The 15,627-nt window shown below is 41.9% G+C and overlaps 1 protein-coding gene across 1 annotated transcript in view; it reads left to right on the forward strand.

Annotated features, from left to right (window-relative positions):
* Positions 1 to 500: 500 nt before the first annotated feature.
* LOC311133524 (nck-associated protein 5-like) overlaps positions 501 to 15,627 on the forward strand; it is a gene marked incomplete at both ends in the record, with an annotated part of 33,305 nt that continues 18,178 nt past the window's right edge. Inside the window, one exon of the mRNA XM_084167029.1 lies at positions 501 to 629. Within this exon, the coding sequence (XP_084023155.1) occupies positions 501 to 629 (129 nt within the window). The remainder of the gene's footprint in view (positions 630 to 15,627) is intronic.

The following is a 15,627-nucleotide window of genomic DNA, read 5'->3' on the forward strand; positions in this document are numbered from 1 at the left end:
CAAACCGTGTCCCGGATACTAAGCTTCGGGGTGACGTTTCCCCCAGGTATAGGTCCCCTCTCCCAATGCTAACCTTAAAGGCGCAATCAACATTTGTTAATCCATTTTTGGACTTATAAATTAATTATATGCATCCATTGATTCTTGAAGAATATAACTTATAATTGCTTCATGAGCTTAGTTCAACTGTCGTACCCCATCAGAACCCAAAATATAAGCTTGTTTTACTCCAATGTTTGGAAACAAAGTAAATGTAAGCAAACACTGTATAGCCTCAAAATATGGTTAAAACTATTTTTATATCATGGATGGTCAGTCCTTGCATCCATAGCAAAATAATGGCATGGAGTACGCTTTGTTATTGTTTCAACAGCTGAGTGCCCATTTTAACCCTTAGCCGGGAAAATGCTAAATTGACCCAGGATCAGCTTCTAGGGGCAACTTCACCCTACACCATTACTAACCGTGTCCCTGATGTCCTTTCTGCACCACAGGTGGTGATGGAGTCTGAGGAGCCAGAGCTGAGGGAGTGTGATGAGGCCTTTGAGTCAGATGAAGGCGATGTGGAGTCGTACGTTGAAGAGCCGGAGAGCAGCAGGGAGCTCCTGGAGAGGCTCAGGGAGCTGGAGGTGAGGCACAGGGAGGGGGAGGGCAGGGAGGGGGAACACAGAGCTCATCTAGGCTATATCTCAATTTGACTTTCTTTGATTCCTCGTATCCTGCCTCCTCACCTCCTTCTCAACTGTATTGGAGGAGAAGCTCCAAGGTCCCTCCCCTCTGAATTTCTTCTTCAATGGGTTTTGAGAAGGAGACATGGAGAGGAATCGAGGAAGGATTAATTAAGAAAGAGCTGAAGTCTTGACCCCTGGAGCTGTTGACACTCTGGGTACATTTGGGCCTTTTCTCATTTGGGCAAAAGTCCGTCTTCCACCCTCTCTCCTCCGTACTATCTTCTTTGTGACCCAGAAACCGATAAATGGTCGAGGAGACTGTCAATTAGGCGAACGGAAGAGTGTCCTCCCCTCCTCGATGGCAAACTTTCATCAAGGATAGTCATGTGCATCCTACCTGAGTCCTTCACGGAATAGTTTTAAAATCTGCCCCAACCTCTTTGAATCAGCTTTTGTTTTGTCGGAGGGGAAAATGATGCATACATTTAAAAACAGTATGCTACTTATTGTTTTATCTATAAAATGTCTTGCACAACTAGCTTCATTTGTTTTTATCACTTTACACATTTACAGTGCATTCGGAAAGTATCCAGACCCCTTGACTTTTTCCTCATTTTGTTACTTTACAGCCTTATTCTAAAATGGATTAAATACAACATTTTCCTCATCAATCTACACACAATACTCCATAATGACAAAGCGAAAACAGGCTTTTAGAAATGTTTGCAAATGTATAAAAAATTAAAAACAGAAATACGTTATTTACATAAGTATTGAACATCGAAATTGAACTCAGGTGCATCTTGTTTCCATTAATCATCCTTGAGCTGTTTCTACAACTTGAGTGGAGCCCACCTGTGGTAAACTCAATTGATTGGACATGATTTGGAAAGGCACACACCTGTCTATATACGGTCCCACAGTTGACAATGCATGTCAGAGCAAAAACCAAGCCATGAGGTTGAAGAAATTGTCTGTAGAGCTCCAAGACAGGATTGTGTCGAGGCACTGATCTGGGGAATGGTACCAAAACATTTCTGCAGCATTGAAGGTCCCCAAGAACACAGTGGCCTCCATCATTCTTAAATGGAAGAAGTTTGGAACCACCAAGACTCTTCCTAGAGCTGGTCGCCCGGTCAAACTGAGCAATCGTGGGAGAAGGGCCTTGGTCAGGGAGGTGACCAAGAACACGATGTTCACTTTGACAGAGCTCCTGAGTTCCTCTGTGGAGATGGGAGAACCTTCCAGAAGGACAACAATCTCTGCAGCACTCCACCATTCAGGCCTTTGTGATAGAGTGGCCAGACGGAAGCCACTCCTCAGTAAAAGGCATATGACAGCCTACTTGGAGTTTGCAAAAAGGCACCTAAAGGACTCTGACCATGAGAAACAAGATTCTCTGGTCTGATGAAACCAAGATTTAAATATTTGGCCTGAATGCCAAGCGTCACGTCTGGAGGAAACCTGGCACCATCCCTACGGTGAAGCATGGTGGTGGCAGCATCATGCTGTGGGGATGTCTTTCAGTGGCAGGGACTGTGAGACTAGTCAGGATCAAGGGAAAGATGAATGGAGCAAAGGACAGAGAGATCCTTGATGAAAACTTGCTCCAGAGTGCTCAGGACCTCAGACTGCGGTGAAGGTTCACCTTCCAACAGGACAACGACCCTAAGCACACAGCCAAGACAACGCAGGAGTGGCTTCGGGACAAGTCTCTGAATGTCCTTGAGTGGCCCAGCCAGAGCCCGGACTTGAACCCGATCTAATATCTCTGAAGAGACCTGAAAATAGCTGTGCAGCGACGCTCCCTATCCAACCTGACAAAGCTTGAGAGGATCTGCAGAGAAGAATGGGAGTAACTCCCCCAAAATACAGGTGTGCCAAGCTTGTAGCGTCATACCCAAGAAGTCTCAAGACTGTAATCTCTGCCAAAGGTGCTTCAACAAAGTACTGAGTACAAGGTCTGAATACTTATGTAAATGTGATATTTCAGTTTCTAACAACCTGTTTTTGCATTGTCATTATGGGGTATTGTGTGTAGATTGATGAGGGAAGAAAACAATGTTATCCATTTTAGAATATGGCTGTAACGTAACAAAATATGGAAAAAGTCAAGGGGTCAGAATACTTTCCGAATGCACTGTGTATATATATATATATATATATATATATATATATATATATATATATATATATATATATACAGTACCAGTGAAAAGTTTGGACAGACCTATTAATTCAAGGGTTTTTACTTTATTTTTACTATTTTCTAGAATAATAGTGAAGACATCAGAACTATGAAATAACACATATGGAATCATGTAGTAACCAAAAAAGTGTTTAAAAAAACACTTTTCCAACAGTCTTGAAGGAGTTCCCACATATGCTGAGCACTTGTTGGCTGCTTTTCCTTTACTCTGCGGTCCGACTCATCGCAAAACATCTCAATTGGGTTGAGGTCGGGGGATTGTGGAGGCCAGGTCATCTGATGCAGCACTCCATCACTCTCCTTCTTGGTAAAATAGCCCTTACACAGCCTGTAGGTGTGATGGGTCATTGTCCTGTTGAAAAACAAATAATAGTCCCATTAAGCCCAAACCAGATGGGATGGCGTAGCGCTGCAGAATGCTGTGGTAACCATGCTGGTTAAGTGTGCCTTGAATTCTAAATAAATCACAGACCGTGTCACCAGCAAAGCACCCCCACACCATAACACCTCCTCCTCCATGCTTTATGGTGGAAAATACACATGCGGAGATCATCCGTTCACACTGCATCTCACAAAGCCACGGCGGTTGGAACCAAAAATCTCCAATTTGGACTACAGACCAAAGGACACATTTCCACCGGTCTAATGTCCATTGCTCGTGTTTCTTGGCCCAAGCAAGTCTCTTCTTCTTTTTGGTGTCCTTTAGTAGTGGTTTCTTTGCAGCAATTTGACCACACAGTCTCCTCTGAACAGTTGATGTTGAGTTGTGTCTGTTACTTGAACTCTGTAAAGCATTTATTTGGGCTGCATTTTCTGAGGCTGGTAACTCTAATGAACTTATCCTCTGCAGCAGAGGTAACTCTGGGTCTTCCATTCCTGTGGCGGTCCTCATGAGAGCCAGTTTCATCATAGCGCTTGATGGTTTTTGCGACTGCACTTGAAGAAACTTTAAAAGTTCTTGAAATGTTCTATATTGACTGACCTTCATGTCTTAAAGTAATGATGGACTGTTGTTTCTCTTTGCGTATTTGAGCTGTTCTTGCCATAATTTAGACTTGTTCTTTTACCAAATAGGGCAATCTTCTGTATATACAGTGGGGAGAACAAGTATTTGATACACTGCCGATTTTGCAGGTTTTCCTACTTACAAAGCATGTAGAGGTCTGTAATTGTTATCATAGGTACACTTCAACTGTGAGAGACGGAATCTAAAACAAAAATCCAGAAAATCACATTGTATGATTTTTAAGTAATTCATTTGCATTTTATTGCATGACATAAGTATTTGATACATCAGAAAAGCTGAACTTAATATTTGGTACAGAAACCTTTGTTTGCAATTACAGAGATCATACGTTTCCAGTAGGTCTTGACCAGGTTTGTATACACTAAAGCAGGGATTTTGGCCCACTCCTCCATACAGACCTTCTCCAGATCCTTCAGGTTTCGGGGCTGTCGCTGGGCAATACAGACTTTCAGCTCCCTCCAAAGATTTTCTATTGGGTTCAGGTCTGGAGACTGGCTAGGCCACTCCAGGACCTTGAGATGCTTCTTACGGAGCCACTCCTTAGTTGCCCTGGCTGTGTGTTTCGGGTCGATGTCATGCTGGAAGACCCAGCCACGACCCATCTTCAATGCTCTTACTGAGGGAAGGAGGTTGTTGGCCAAGATCTCGCGATACATGGCCCCATCCATCCTCCCCTCAATACGGTGCAGTCGTCCTGTCCCCTTTGCAGAAAAGCATCCCCAAAGAATGATGTTTCCACCTCCATGTTTCACGGTTGGGATGGTGTTCTTGGGGTTGTACTCATCCTTCTTCCTCCAAACACGGCGAGTGGAGTTTAGACCAAAAAGCTATATTTTTGTCTCATCAGACCACATGACCTTCTCCCATTCCTCCTCTGGATCATCCAGATGGTCATTGGCAAGCTTCAGACGGGCCTGGACATGCACTGGCTTGAGCAGGGGGACCTTGCGTGCGCTGCAGGATTTTAATCCATGAAGGCGTAGTGTGTTACTAATGGTTTTCTTTGAGACTGTGGTCCCAGCTCTCTTCAGGTCATTGACCAGGTCCTGCCGTGTAGTTCTGGGCTGATCCCTCACCTTCCTCATGATCATTGATGCCCCACGAGGTGAGATCTTGCATGGAGCCCCAGACCGAGGGTAATTGACCATCATCTTGAACTTCTTCCATTTTCTAATAATTGCGCCAACAGTTGTTGCCTTCTCACCAAGCTGCTTGCCTATTGTCCTGTAGCCCATCCCAGCCTTGTGCGGGTCTACAATTTTATCCCTGATGTCCTTACACGGCTCTCTGGTCTTGGCCATTGTGGAGAGGTTGGAGTCTGTTTGATTGAGTGTGTGGACATGTGTCTTTTATAAAGGTAACGAGTTCAAACAGGTGCAGTTAATACAGGTAATGAGTGGAGAACAGGAGGGCTTCTTAAAGAAAAACTAACAGGTCTGTGAGAGCCGGAATTCTTACTGGTTGGTAGGTGATCAAATACTTATGTCATGCAATAAAATGCAAATTAATTACTTAAAAATCATGCAATGTGATTTTCTGGATTTGTGTTTTAGTTTCTGTCTCTCACAGTTGAAGAGTACCTATGATAAAAATTACAGACCTCTACATGCTTTGTAAGTAGGAAAACCTGCAAAATCGGCAGTGTATCAAATACTTGTTCTCCCCACTGTATATGTCACAACACAACTGATTGGCTCAAACGCATTAAGAAGGAAAGATATTCCACAAATTAACTTTTAAGAAGGCACAACTGTTAATTGAAATGCATTCCAGGTGACTACCTTATGAAGCTGGTTGAGAGAATGCCAAGCGTGTGCAAAGCTGTCATCAAGGCAAACAGTGGCTATTTGAAGAATCTCAAATATAAAATATATTTTGATTTGTTTAACACTTTTTTGGTTACTACATGATTCCATATGTGTTATTTCATAGTTTTGATGTCTTCAATATTATTCTACAATGTAAAAAATAGTAAAAATTAAGAAAAACCCTGGAATGAGTAGGTGTGTCCAAACTTTTGACTGGTAGTGTACATTCTCAATGAAATAAGCATTATATTAAATGTATAACTTTAAAGCCTCTTAATATAGAAAAGAGGAGCCAACTGAAGATTGCAGCAGAAAATTGATCATTATATATAAAAATCAACAAAAATCCAGAAAAACGCATGTCAAAGATGTTAGAAATTGATTTGCATTTTAATGAGGGAAATAAGTATTTGACCCCCTCTCAATCAGAAAGATTTCTGGCTCCCAGGTGTCTTTTATACAGGTAACGAGCTGAGATTAGGAGCACACTCTTAAAGGGAGTGCTCCTAATCTCAGTTTGTTATCTGTATAAAAGACACCTGTCCACAGAAGCAATCAATCAATCAGATTCCAAACTCTCCACCATGGCCAAGACCAAAGAGCTCTCCAAGGATGTCAGGGACAAGATTGTAGACCTACACAAGGCTAGAATGGGCTACAAGACCATCGCCAAGCAGCTTGGTGAGAAGGTAACAACAGTTGGTGCGATTATTCGCAAATGGAAGAAACACAAAAGACCTGTCAATCTCCCTCGGCCTGGGGCTCCATGCAATATCTCACCTCGTGGAGTTGCAATGATCATGAGAACGGTGAGGAATCAGCCCAGAACTACACGGGAGGATCTTGTCAATGATCTCAAGGCAGCTGGGACCATAGTCACCAAGAAAACAATTGGTAACACACTACGCCATGAAGGACTGAAATCCTGTAGCGCCTGCAAGGTCCCCCTGCTCAAGAAAGCACATATACAGGGCTGTCTGAAGTTTGCCAATGAACATCTGAATGATTCAGAGGAGAACTGGGTGAAAGTGTTGTGGTCAGATGAGACCAAAATCGAGCTCTTTGGCATCAATTCAACTCGCCGTGTTTGGAGGAGGAGGAATGCTGCCTATGATCCCAAGCACACCATCCCCACCGTCAAACATGGAGGTGGAAACATTATGCTTTGGGGGTGTTTTTCTGCTAAGGGGACAGGACAACTTCACCGCATCAAAGGGACGATGGACGGGGCCATGTACCGTCAAATCTTGGGTGAGAACCTCCTTCCCTCAGCCAGGGCATTGAAAATGGGTCGTGGATGGGTATTCCAGCATGACAATGACCCAAAACACACGGCCAAGGCAACAAAGGAGTGGCTCAAGAAGAAGCACATTAAGGTCCTGGAGTGGCCTAGCCAGTCTCCAGACCTTAATCCCATAGAAAATCTGTGGAGGGAGCTGAAGGTTCGAGTTGCCAAATGTCAGCCTCAAAACCTTAATGACTTGGAGAAGATCTGCAAAGAGGAGTGGAACAAAATCCCTCCTGAGATGTGTGCAAACGTCTGACCTTTGTGATTGCCAACAAGGGTTTTGCCACCAAGTACTAAGTCATGTTTTGCAGAGGGGTCAAATACTTATTTCCCTCATTAAAATGCAAATCAATTTATAACATTTTTGACATGCGTTTTTCTGGATTTTTTTGTTGTTATTCTGTCTCTCACTGTTCAAATATACAGTGAGGGGAAAAAAGTATTTGATCCCCTGCTGATTTTGTACGTTTGCCCACTGACAAAGACATGATCAGTCTATAATTTTAATGGTAGGTTTATTTGAACAGTGAGAGACAGAATAACAACAAAAAAATCCAGAAAAACACTTCTTTTTTTTGGCAACTCGAACCTTCAGCTACCTCCACAGATTTTCTATGGGATTAAGGTCTGGAGACTGGCTAGGCCACTCCAGGACCTTAATGTGCTTCTTCTTGAGCCACTCCTTTGTTGCCTTGACCGTGTGTTTTGGGTCATTGTCATGCTGGAATACCCATCCACGACCCATTTTCAATGCCCTGGTTGAAGGAAGGAGGTTCTCACCCAAGATTTGACGGTACATGGCCCCGTCCATCGTCCCTTTGATGCGGTGAAGTTGTCCTGTCCCCTTAGCAGAAAACACCCCCAAAGCATAATGTTTCCACCTCCATGTTTGACTGTGGGGATGGTGTTCTTGGGGTCATAGGTAGCATTCCTCCTCCTCCAAACACGGCGAGTTGAGTTGATGCCAAAGAGCTCCATTTTGGTCTCATCTGACCACAACACTTTCACCCAGTTCTCCTCTGAATCATTCAGATGTTAATTGGCAAACTTCAGACGGCCCTGTATATGTGCTTTCTTGAGCAGGGGGACCTTGCGGGCGCTGCAGGATTTCAGTCCTTCACGGCGTAGTGTGTTACCAATTGTTTTCTTGGTGACTATGGTCCCAGCTGCCTTGAGATCATTGACAAGATCCTGCCGTGTAGTTCTGGGCTGATTCCTCACCGTTCTCATGATCATTGCAACTCCACGAGGTGAGATCTTGCATGGAGCCCCAGGCTGAGGGAGATTGACAGTTCTTTTGTGTTTCTTCCATTTGCGAATAATCGCACCAACTGTTGTCACCTTCTCACCAAGCTGCTTGGCGATGGTCTTGTAGCCCATTCCAGCCTTGTGTAAGTCTACAATCTTGTCTCTGACATCCTTGGAGAGCTCTTTGGTCATGGCCATGGTGGAGAGTTTGGAATCTGATTGATTGATTGCTTCTGTGGACAGGTGTCTTTTATACAGGTAACAAGCTGAGATTAGGAGCACTCCCTTTAAGAGTGTGCTCCTAATCTCATTTTGTTACCTGTATAAAAGACCTGGGAGCCAGAAATCTTTCTGATTGAGAGGGGGTCAAATACTTATTTCCCTCATTAAAATGCAAATCAATTTCTAACATTTTTGACATGCGTTTTTCTGGATTTTTTTGTTGCTATTCTGTCTCTCACTGTTCAAATAAACCTACAATTAAAATGATAGACTGATCATTTCTTTGTCAGTGGGCAAACATACCAAATCAGCAGGGGATCAAATACTTTTTTCCCTCCCTGTACTATATACATTTTACTGACATCATGTATTTTACAATAGTTATCTTTTGTTTGTTTTTAGTCTCATCCTTCAGCTTTCCTCAACCCCTCCCATCTATCTCTGAAGACCACTAGTTTGATTTCTATTTGCCATATATTTTTAACTCTGCTGTTTCACGAAAGTTCTGAACCTATATACATTTTATGGACGCAGTATATTTTACATTAGTTATCTTGTTGTTTGTAGTCCCACCCTTCAGCTCCACTGAACCATCTCTTAACACCATCCATTTTTTTTTCTCCATTTGCTATATATTTTTCAACTGTGCTGTGATGTTTCACAAAAGTTCAGAACCTTTCTATTCTCATAGTTTCTACAGATTGTAAATTAAAGATACAATTTTTGCCAAAAATATTATTATATTATTGGTCGATTGACTATGACTTTTCTAATCACCCAGCAGTGCTTTTTGCAGAGTTAGCTCCAGGTAAATGTTGCAATTCTTCAGCCATTTCTGGACCTGCGACCAAAAACAAGCTACATATGGACAGTACCAAAACAAATGATCTAATGATTTTGTCTCTTTGCAGCAAAATCACATCCCCCATATATTTAACATTCTTTTGGTTGCAATAATTTTGTATAATAATTTAAATTCAGCCATGGAATCGCTACATTGAAAATCTCTTCCCAACTATTTTGCAATCTATGTCGCACAATTGTCTTTAACCAATTTTGGTCTTTAATGCAGGGCCGACAGACAAGTTCCTTACTTTTTCCCCATTCCACTTGACTCTTCTATTTTGCGGTAATGCTGCAATTAGTTGGTTGTAAGTTTGGGTAATGCAGAAATGTCCATATATTTTTGTTAGCTGCAAGTGTGACATAACTCAACCAGTCCTATTTATGATATAATTTATATATACTTTTTTTTATCAATTAACCTCACTATTAGTTGTATTATATGTTCTGTCTTTTCTGGTGGATTAAACTAAAATTGCAACCAACGTTCTTGTTTTAAAAATCTAGATATTTTGCAGATGATTTCATTTTCAAATAACCGAAAGTGAGAGGTTGTAATCAGAATAAAGGGAAAAAGGCCATTCTTGAACATGCGGTGAGACATTCTTACTAATCTGCTAGAGAACCAGTTCGAATTTAAGTATAACTATTGTATGATTTGAAGCCTTTAGTAAGAGGTCTAATGCTTTAATATTTAATAATTTCTGCCCTCAGAATTCATATTCATTATATAAGTAGGCCCGTTTAATTTTGTCTGGCTTGCCGTTCCAAATAAAATTGAATATTTGTAATTCTCCTAACGCAGCACAATGGACCCTTACAGCACTTTAAAAGTTTTCACAACACCTTAAAGTCTCCCAGCTCTCCCGGCCCTCATCTCCTGAGCCCTAGTGGGAGAATGAGAGGTGGGAAAGAAAGTGCTTTAAAACACTTATTCTCAGAGCACCTGCTTGAAAACAGTGTTTAGTGTTTATAATCATGCCACTGTGATGGAGAGGGCTCTTACTGTTACTGTGGTTAAATTCCCTTGGTTGAGGCCCTCCAACACTTATATGTTGCAGAATCAGGTGACAGTCCTCTGCCTTCTTTTCATGTCAGCCAGCCCACACTTTGTATAGACGACACCATTGAGACTTAATACACGTATTGCTCTCAGGTTGGGTAGTTGAGCGACAGATTGAGTTTCAGACGTGACATTAGGGTCACAAACACACACATACATGAACACACATAAACACACATACACACACACACACACACACACAGAGAAAGTCAAATCCATACACACACTCTACGAAGATGAAACCTTCACAAAATGTCACACTCTCTCACTGTCCCTATTGTATACACAGCGCAGCGGCGTATTGATGTGTGAATCAGGCTGTAATTGCTGCTGCGTCTCTTTCCCGTGCTGGAGTGTCTCTGGGTAATATCTCTGTAATTATATTTATTGTGATCATCTTGTTCTGCTCACTGATGGCTCCACCACGCTCAAATCAGAGGCAGAACCAAATCTCAATAAGATTATACATTGATTATACAATGACTTGGTAGGCGCTACAGGTCAATGACCACCAAAACTGAACGTTTTTAAAACAGTTTTTCCCCTCCGCAGCAGTCAGAACCTTGAACTCCCTTCACTAGCCCCCCACCCACTACTCCAGGGATCCTGCACTTTATGGATTTATGGACTTTATGGATTATTGATATTTATGAATTGTGGTGATGCTATTCTAGCTGCTTGGCACACATTTGTGAATGTAAATCCTGCTGCTGAGGGAGGACGGCTCATAATAATTGCTGGAACGGAGCAAATGAAATGGAAACCATGTGTTTGATGTATTTGATACAATTCCACTCATTCCGCTCCAGCCATTACCACGAGCCTGTCCTCCACAATTAAGGTGCCACCAACCACCTGTGGTATACAGTGGGGGAAAAAAGTATTTAGTCAGCCACCAATTGTGCAAGTTCTCCCACTTAAAAAGATGAGAGAGGCCTGTAATTTTCATCATAGGTACACGTCAACTATGACAGACAAATTGAGAAAAAAAATCCAGAAAATCACATTGTACAGAGGATCCTCTTAAAGAAGAAGTTACAGGTCTGTGAGAGCCAGAAATCTTGCTTGTTTGTAGGTGACCAAATACTTATTTTCCACCATAATTTGCAAATAAATTCATTAATGAATTTATTTGCAAATTATGGTGGAAAATAAGTATTTGGTCACCAACAAACAAGCAAGATTTCTGGCTCTCACAGACCTGTAACTTCTTCTTTAAGAGGCTCCTCTGTCCTCCACTCGTTACCTGTATTAATGGCACCTGTTTGAACTTGTTATCAGTATAAAAGACACCTGTCCACAACCTCAAACAGTCACACTCCAAACTCCACTATGGCCAAGACCAAAGAGCTGTCAAAGGACACCAGAAACAAAATTGTAGACCTGCACCAGGCTGGGAAGACTGAATCTGCAATAGGTAAGCAGCTTGGTTTGAAGAAATCAACTGTGGGAGCAATTATTAGGAAATGGAAGACATACAAGACCACTGATAATCTCCCTCGATCTGGGGCTCCACGCAAGATCTCACTCCGTGGGGTCAAAATGATCACAAGAACGGTGAGCAAAAATCCCAGAACCATACGGGGGGACCTAGTGAATGGCCTGCAGAGAGCTGGGACCAAAGTAACAAAGCCTACCATCAGTAACACACTACGTCGCCAGGGACTCAAATCCTGCAGTGCCAGACGTGTCCCCCTGCTTAAGCCAGTACATGATCCAGAAGAGGATTGGGAGAATGTCATATGGTCAGATGAAACCAAAATAGAACTTTTTGGTAAAAACTCAACTCGTCGTGTTTGGAGGACAAAGAATGCTGAGTTGCATCCAAAGAACACCATACCTACTGTGAAGCATGGGGGTGGAAACATCGTGCTTTGGGGCTGTTTTTCTGCAAAGGGACCAGGACAACTGATCTGTGTGAAGGAAAGAATGAATGGGGCCATGTATCGTGAGATTTTGAGTGAAAACCTCCTTCCATCAGCAAGGGCATTGAAGATGAAACGTGGCTGGGTCTTTCAGCATGACAATGACCCAAACACACCGCCCGGGCAACGAAGGAGTGGCTTCGTAAGAAGCATTTCAAGGTCCTGGAGTGGCCTAGCCAGTCTCCAGATCTCAACCCCATAGAAAATCTTTGGAGGGAGTTGAATGTCCGTGTTGCCCAGCGACAGCCCCAAAACATCACTGCTCTAGAGGAGATCTGCATGGAGGAATGGGCCAAAATACCAGCAACAGTGTGTGAAAACCTTGTGAAGACTTACAGAAAACGTTTGACCTGTGTCATTGCCAACAAAGGGTATATAACAAAGTATTGAGAAACTTTTGTTATTGACCAAATACTTATTTTCCACCATAATTTGCAAATAAATTCATTAAAAATCCTACAATGTGATTTTCTGGATTTATTTTCCTCATTTTGTCTGTCATAGTTGACGTGTACCTATGATGAAAATTACAGGCCTCTCTCATCTTTTTAAGTGGGAGAACTTGCACAATTGGTGGCTGACTAAATACTTTTTTCCCCCACTGTACGTTAAATTAATGTGGGTGAGTGTTTGTTGTATGAAGTGAGACTGGGGTATATATGTATATTAGTCACTTCAGAGCTACCGTACAGTACCGTAAACAAATACCACCAACCTTGGTTGCGTAGCAATAAAGTATCTTTACTTAACTTTTTTTTTTTTTACTTTTACTTCACTCCTAAAGAAAATGATGTACCATTTAAAAAAGTCTAATAAAAAATGTAGTCTATTTCAGAAGAACAGAATAGCATATTCTGTGTTGTCCTTATGTTAGGTCGTGATCTGGCTATGCCAAATGGCTGTGTGCTAGCTACACTGGTTCATTTAGCAGACAAGATTTGCTTAGAATTCCATGGCATTATTTTATAGTATAAAGAATACAATTGAACAAAGCTGAATAAAATATACATATTTTCTCCAAAAGATTTGAGGGAGTGCGCACATGCGGCTATTCTGTGTTGAGCAGTTAACAAAGAAATAGGTACTCCTATATGCTTAATTTAGAGTTATTAATGTTACTTTAGTTGTTCTACAAACTTTGGGCTATATGTTTTGATTTTTAATACATTTTAAGGCTGCATAATGCGACTCTAATGATGATTTGAAAAAAGTCGCTTGAAAGGCATGATCTATGCTTTGTTTTTTGCGCAGGCTGTACACACTTCATTAGTCTCTCATTCACAATTTGACAAGCACTTGATTCAAGGCGGCATCCCCTTTGTGACCGTAATGCACCCTAAAAAAATCCATGCCTTTTGCGGCCAGTGGCCGTTGTGCCCTTCTCCCATCACGTGATCGGGTCTTTCTCACAGGTTACAAGTGAAGACAAGCACATCGGGGACGCAACTGTGTGCGTCCTTATCCAATTCCAAGGTGCATATTAAAGATATTGGAAGAATTGTCCACATTTTAATTTTCGTCAGCCAACAAGATGAGTAGGCCTAACAAACAGCAAAAGCAATAGACTATGTCAATCTACTATCCCCCATAGTACAAAAGTCGACCTATTCTGTGCGAGAAATAATTATTCCAAACATAGTCTGGGACAGTTGTGGGATGCAATATATCCCAAATTAATACAACCACTAGCATCAAAAAACCTTGTGGCTGAAGCAACAGATCAGAACATTTAGCTTAAAATGTTGATAAACTATTAGGCTATTTCTTCACATTATAAGCGCAGCAAAGGGCACATGGCAGTAGGCTATAAGCACGAATGTTCCATTAGCGGGAAAACACCATTATCAAAAGTGATTGCAAATGCGATTATGCATGTGATGCTTTTATTATAAAGGTGCATTTTTATGGTGAAAATTATCTTCCCCAAACTTGAAACTCCCCCACTGCTTATGTATGCCAGTTAGGCTCTAAAGCGGATTAATGTGCTTAATTTTAAGAAGTTATTTGGCCACTTTAGTTGTGATACAAACCTTATCAAAACATACAGGCCTATGGGCTAGGCTACATGAGGTGTGCGACTATGATTTGAAAAGTCGCAAAATAAAGGCAGTTTCTTATGCTGGGCATCCTTCACAAGTGATAATATATCATTCACAAGTGATAGGCTAATGTTGTCACCCATCAGACTATTCTTGATTTAATCTTTACATATACTAAATAATATATGTGTGAAATTTGTTTTGATTTAGAATGGACCATTATCATGCACCTGTCTCGAAACAGGGGCAGCGGGAAAAAAAGACATGTCATCTATGCACTTATATAGCGAATGGAGGACGCTTTTCCCGTGGTTGATTTTCATGCCAGCCAGGTAGGCTATACTCCTGTTGTAGTCCCGTGTAGCTCAGTTGGTAGAGCATGGCGTTTGCAACGCCAGGGTTGTGGGTTCGTTTCCCACGGGGGACCAGTGCATTTTCGCCAGGCATTACTGGAACCATGTCGTCCAAAATGTTATACTTTTGAATCATCTGTCCATATAACGTTCTTCCAAGAGTCTTAATGATCATCCAGGTGCTTTTTGGCAAACTTGAGTCAACTTTTTGGACGAGATGGGTCCCATTATGCCTGGCGAAAACCAAACACTGCATTCCACAGTTAGAACATCAAACCAAAGGTTAAGCATGGTGGTGGTGGTGTGATGCTTTGCTGCCTCAGGACCTGGACGACTTGCCTTAATAGAAGGAACCATGAATTCTGCTCTGTATCAGAGAATTCTACAGGAGAATGTCAGACCATCCGTCTGTGAACTGAAGCTGAAGCGCATCTGGGTCATGCAGCAAGACAATGATCCAAAACACACAATCAAGTCTACATGAAAATGTTGCACAACATGATCTCTTGGGCTCTAATGAAGTGTTTGATTAGATTTTCGAACACATTTGCATTGATGTCAGAGTGATTAGAGGGACAATAGAGTGCTGAGTACCAGGCAGTTAGCAAGTTTGGTATGCTACTAATGACCATCAGCAACATCAGAGCTTGGAGAAGCCTAATTACCGTGACTAAACAGTCACATGGAATTTGACTTCCTTCATGACTCGTGACCACCTGTGTGGCGGTAATACGGTCACCGCAACAGCCCTACTCCTGTCTTCCTTTTCATCTCACTGTCACGATCGTCATAATGAGTAGACCAAGGCGCAGCGTGATATGCGTACATCTTCTTTAATAGAGTCCTAAGCAACACAATAACACCACAAAACAACAAACGATACGTGAAGTCCTCGGTTAACAAAACACAACCTACACGGAACAAGATCCCA

This window comes from Coregonus lavaretus (assembly GCF_964263955.1).
Source record: "Coregonus lavaretus genome assembly, chromosome: 8".
Lineage (NCBI taxonomy): Eukaryota > Metazoa > Chordata > Actinopteri > Salmoniformes > Salmonidae > Coregonus > Coregonus lavaretus.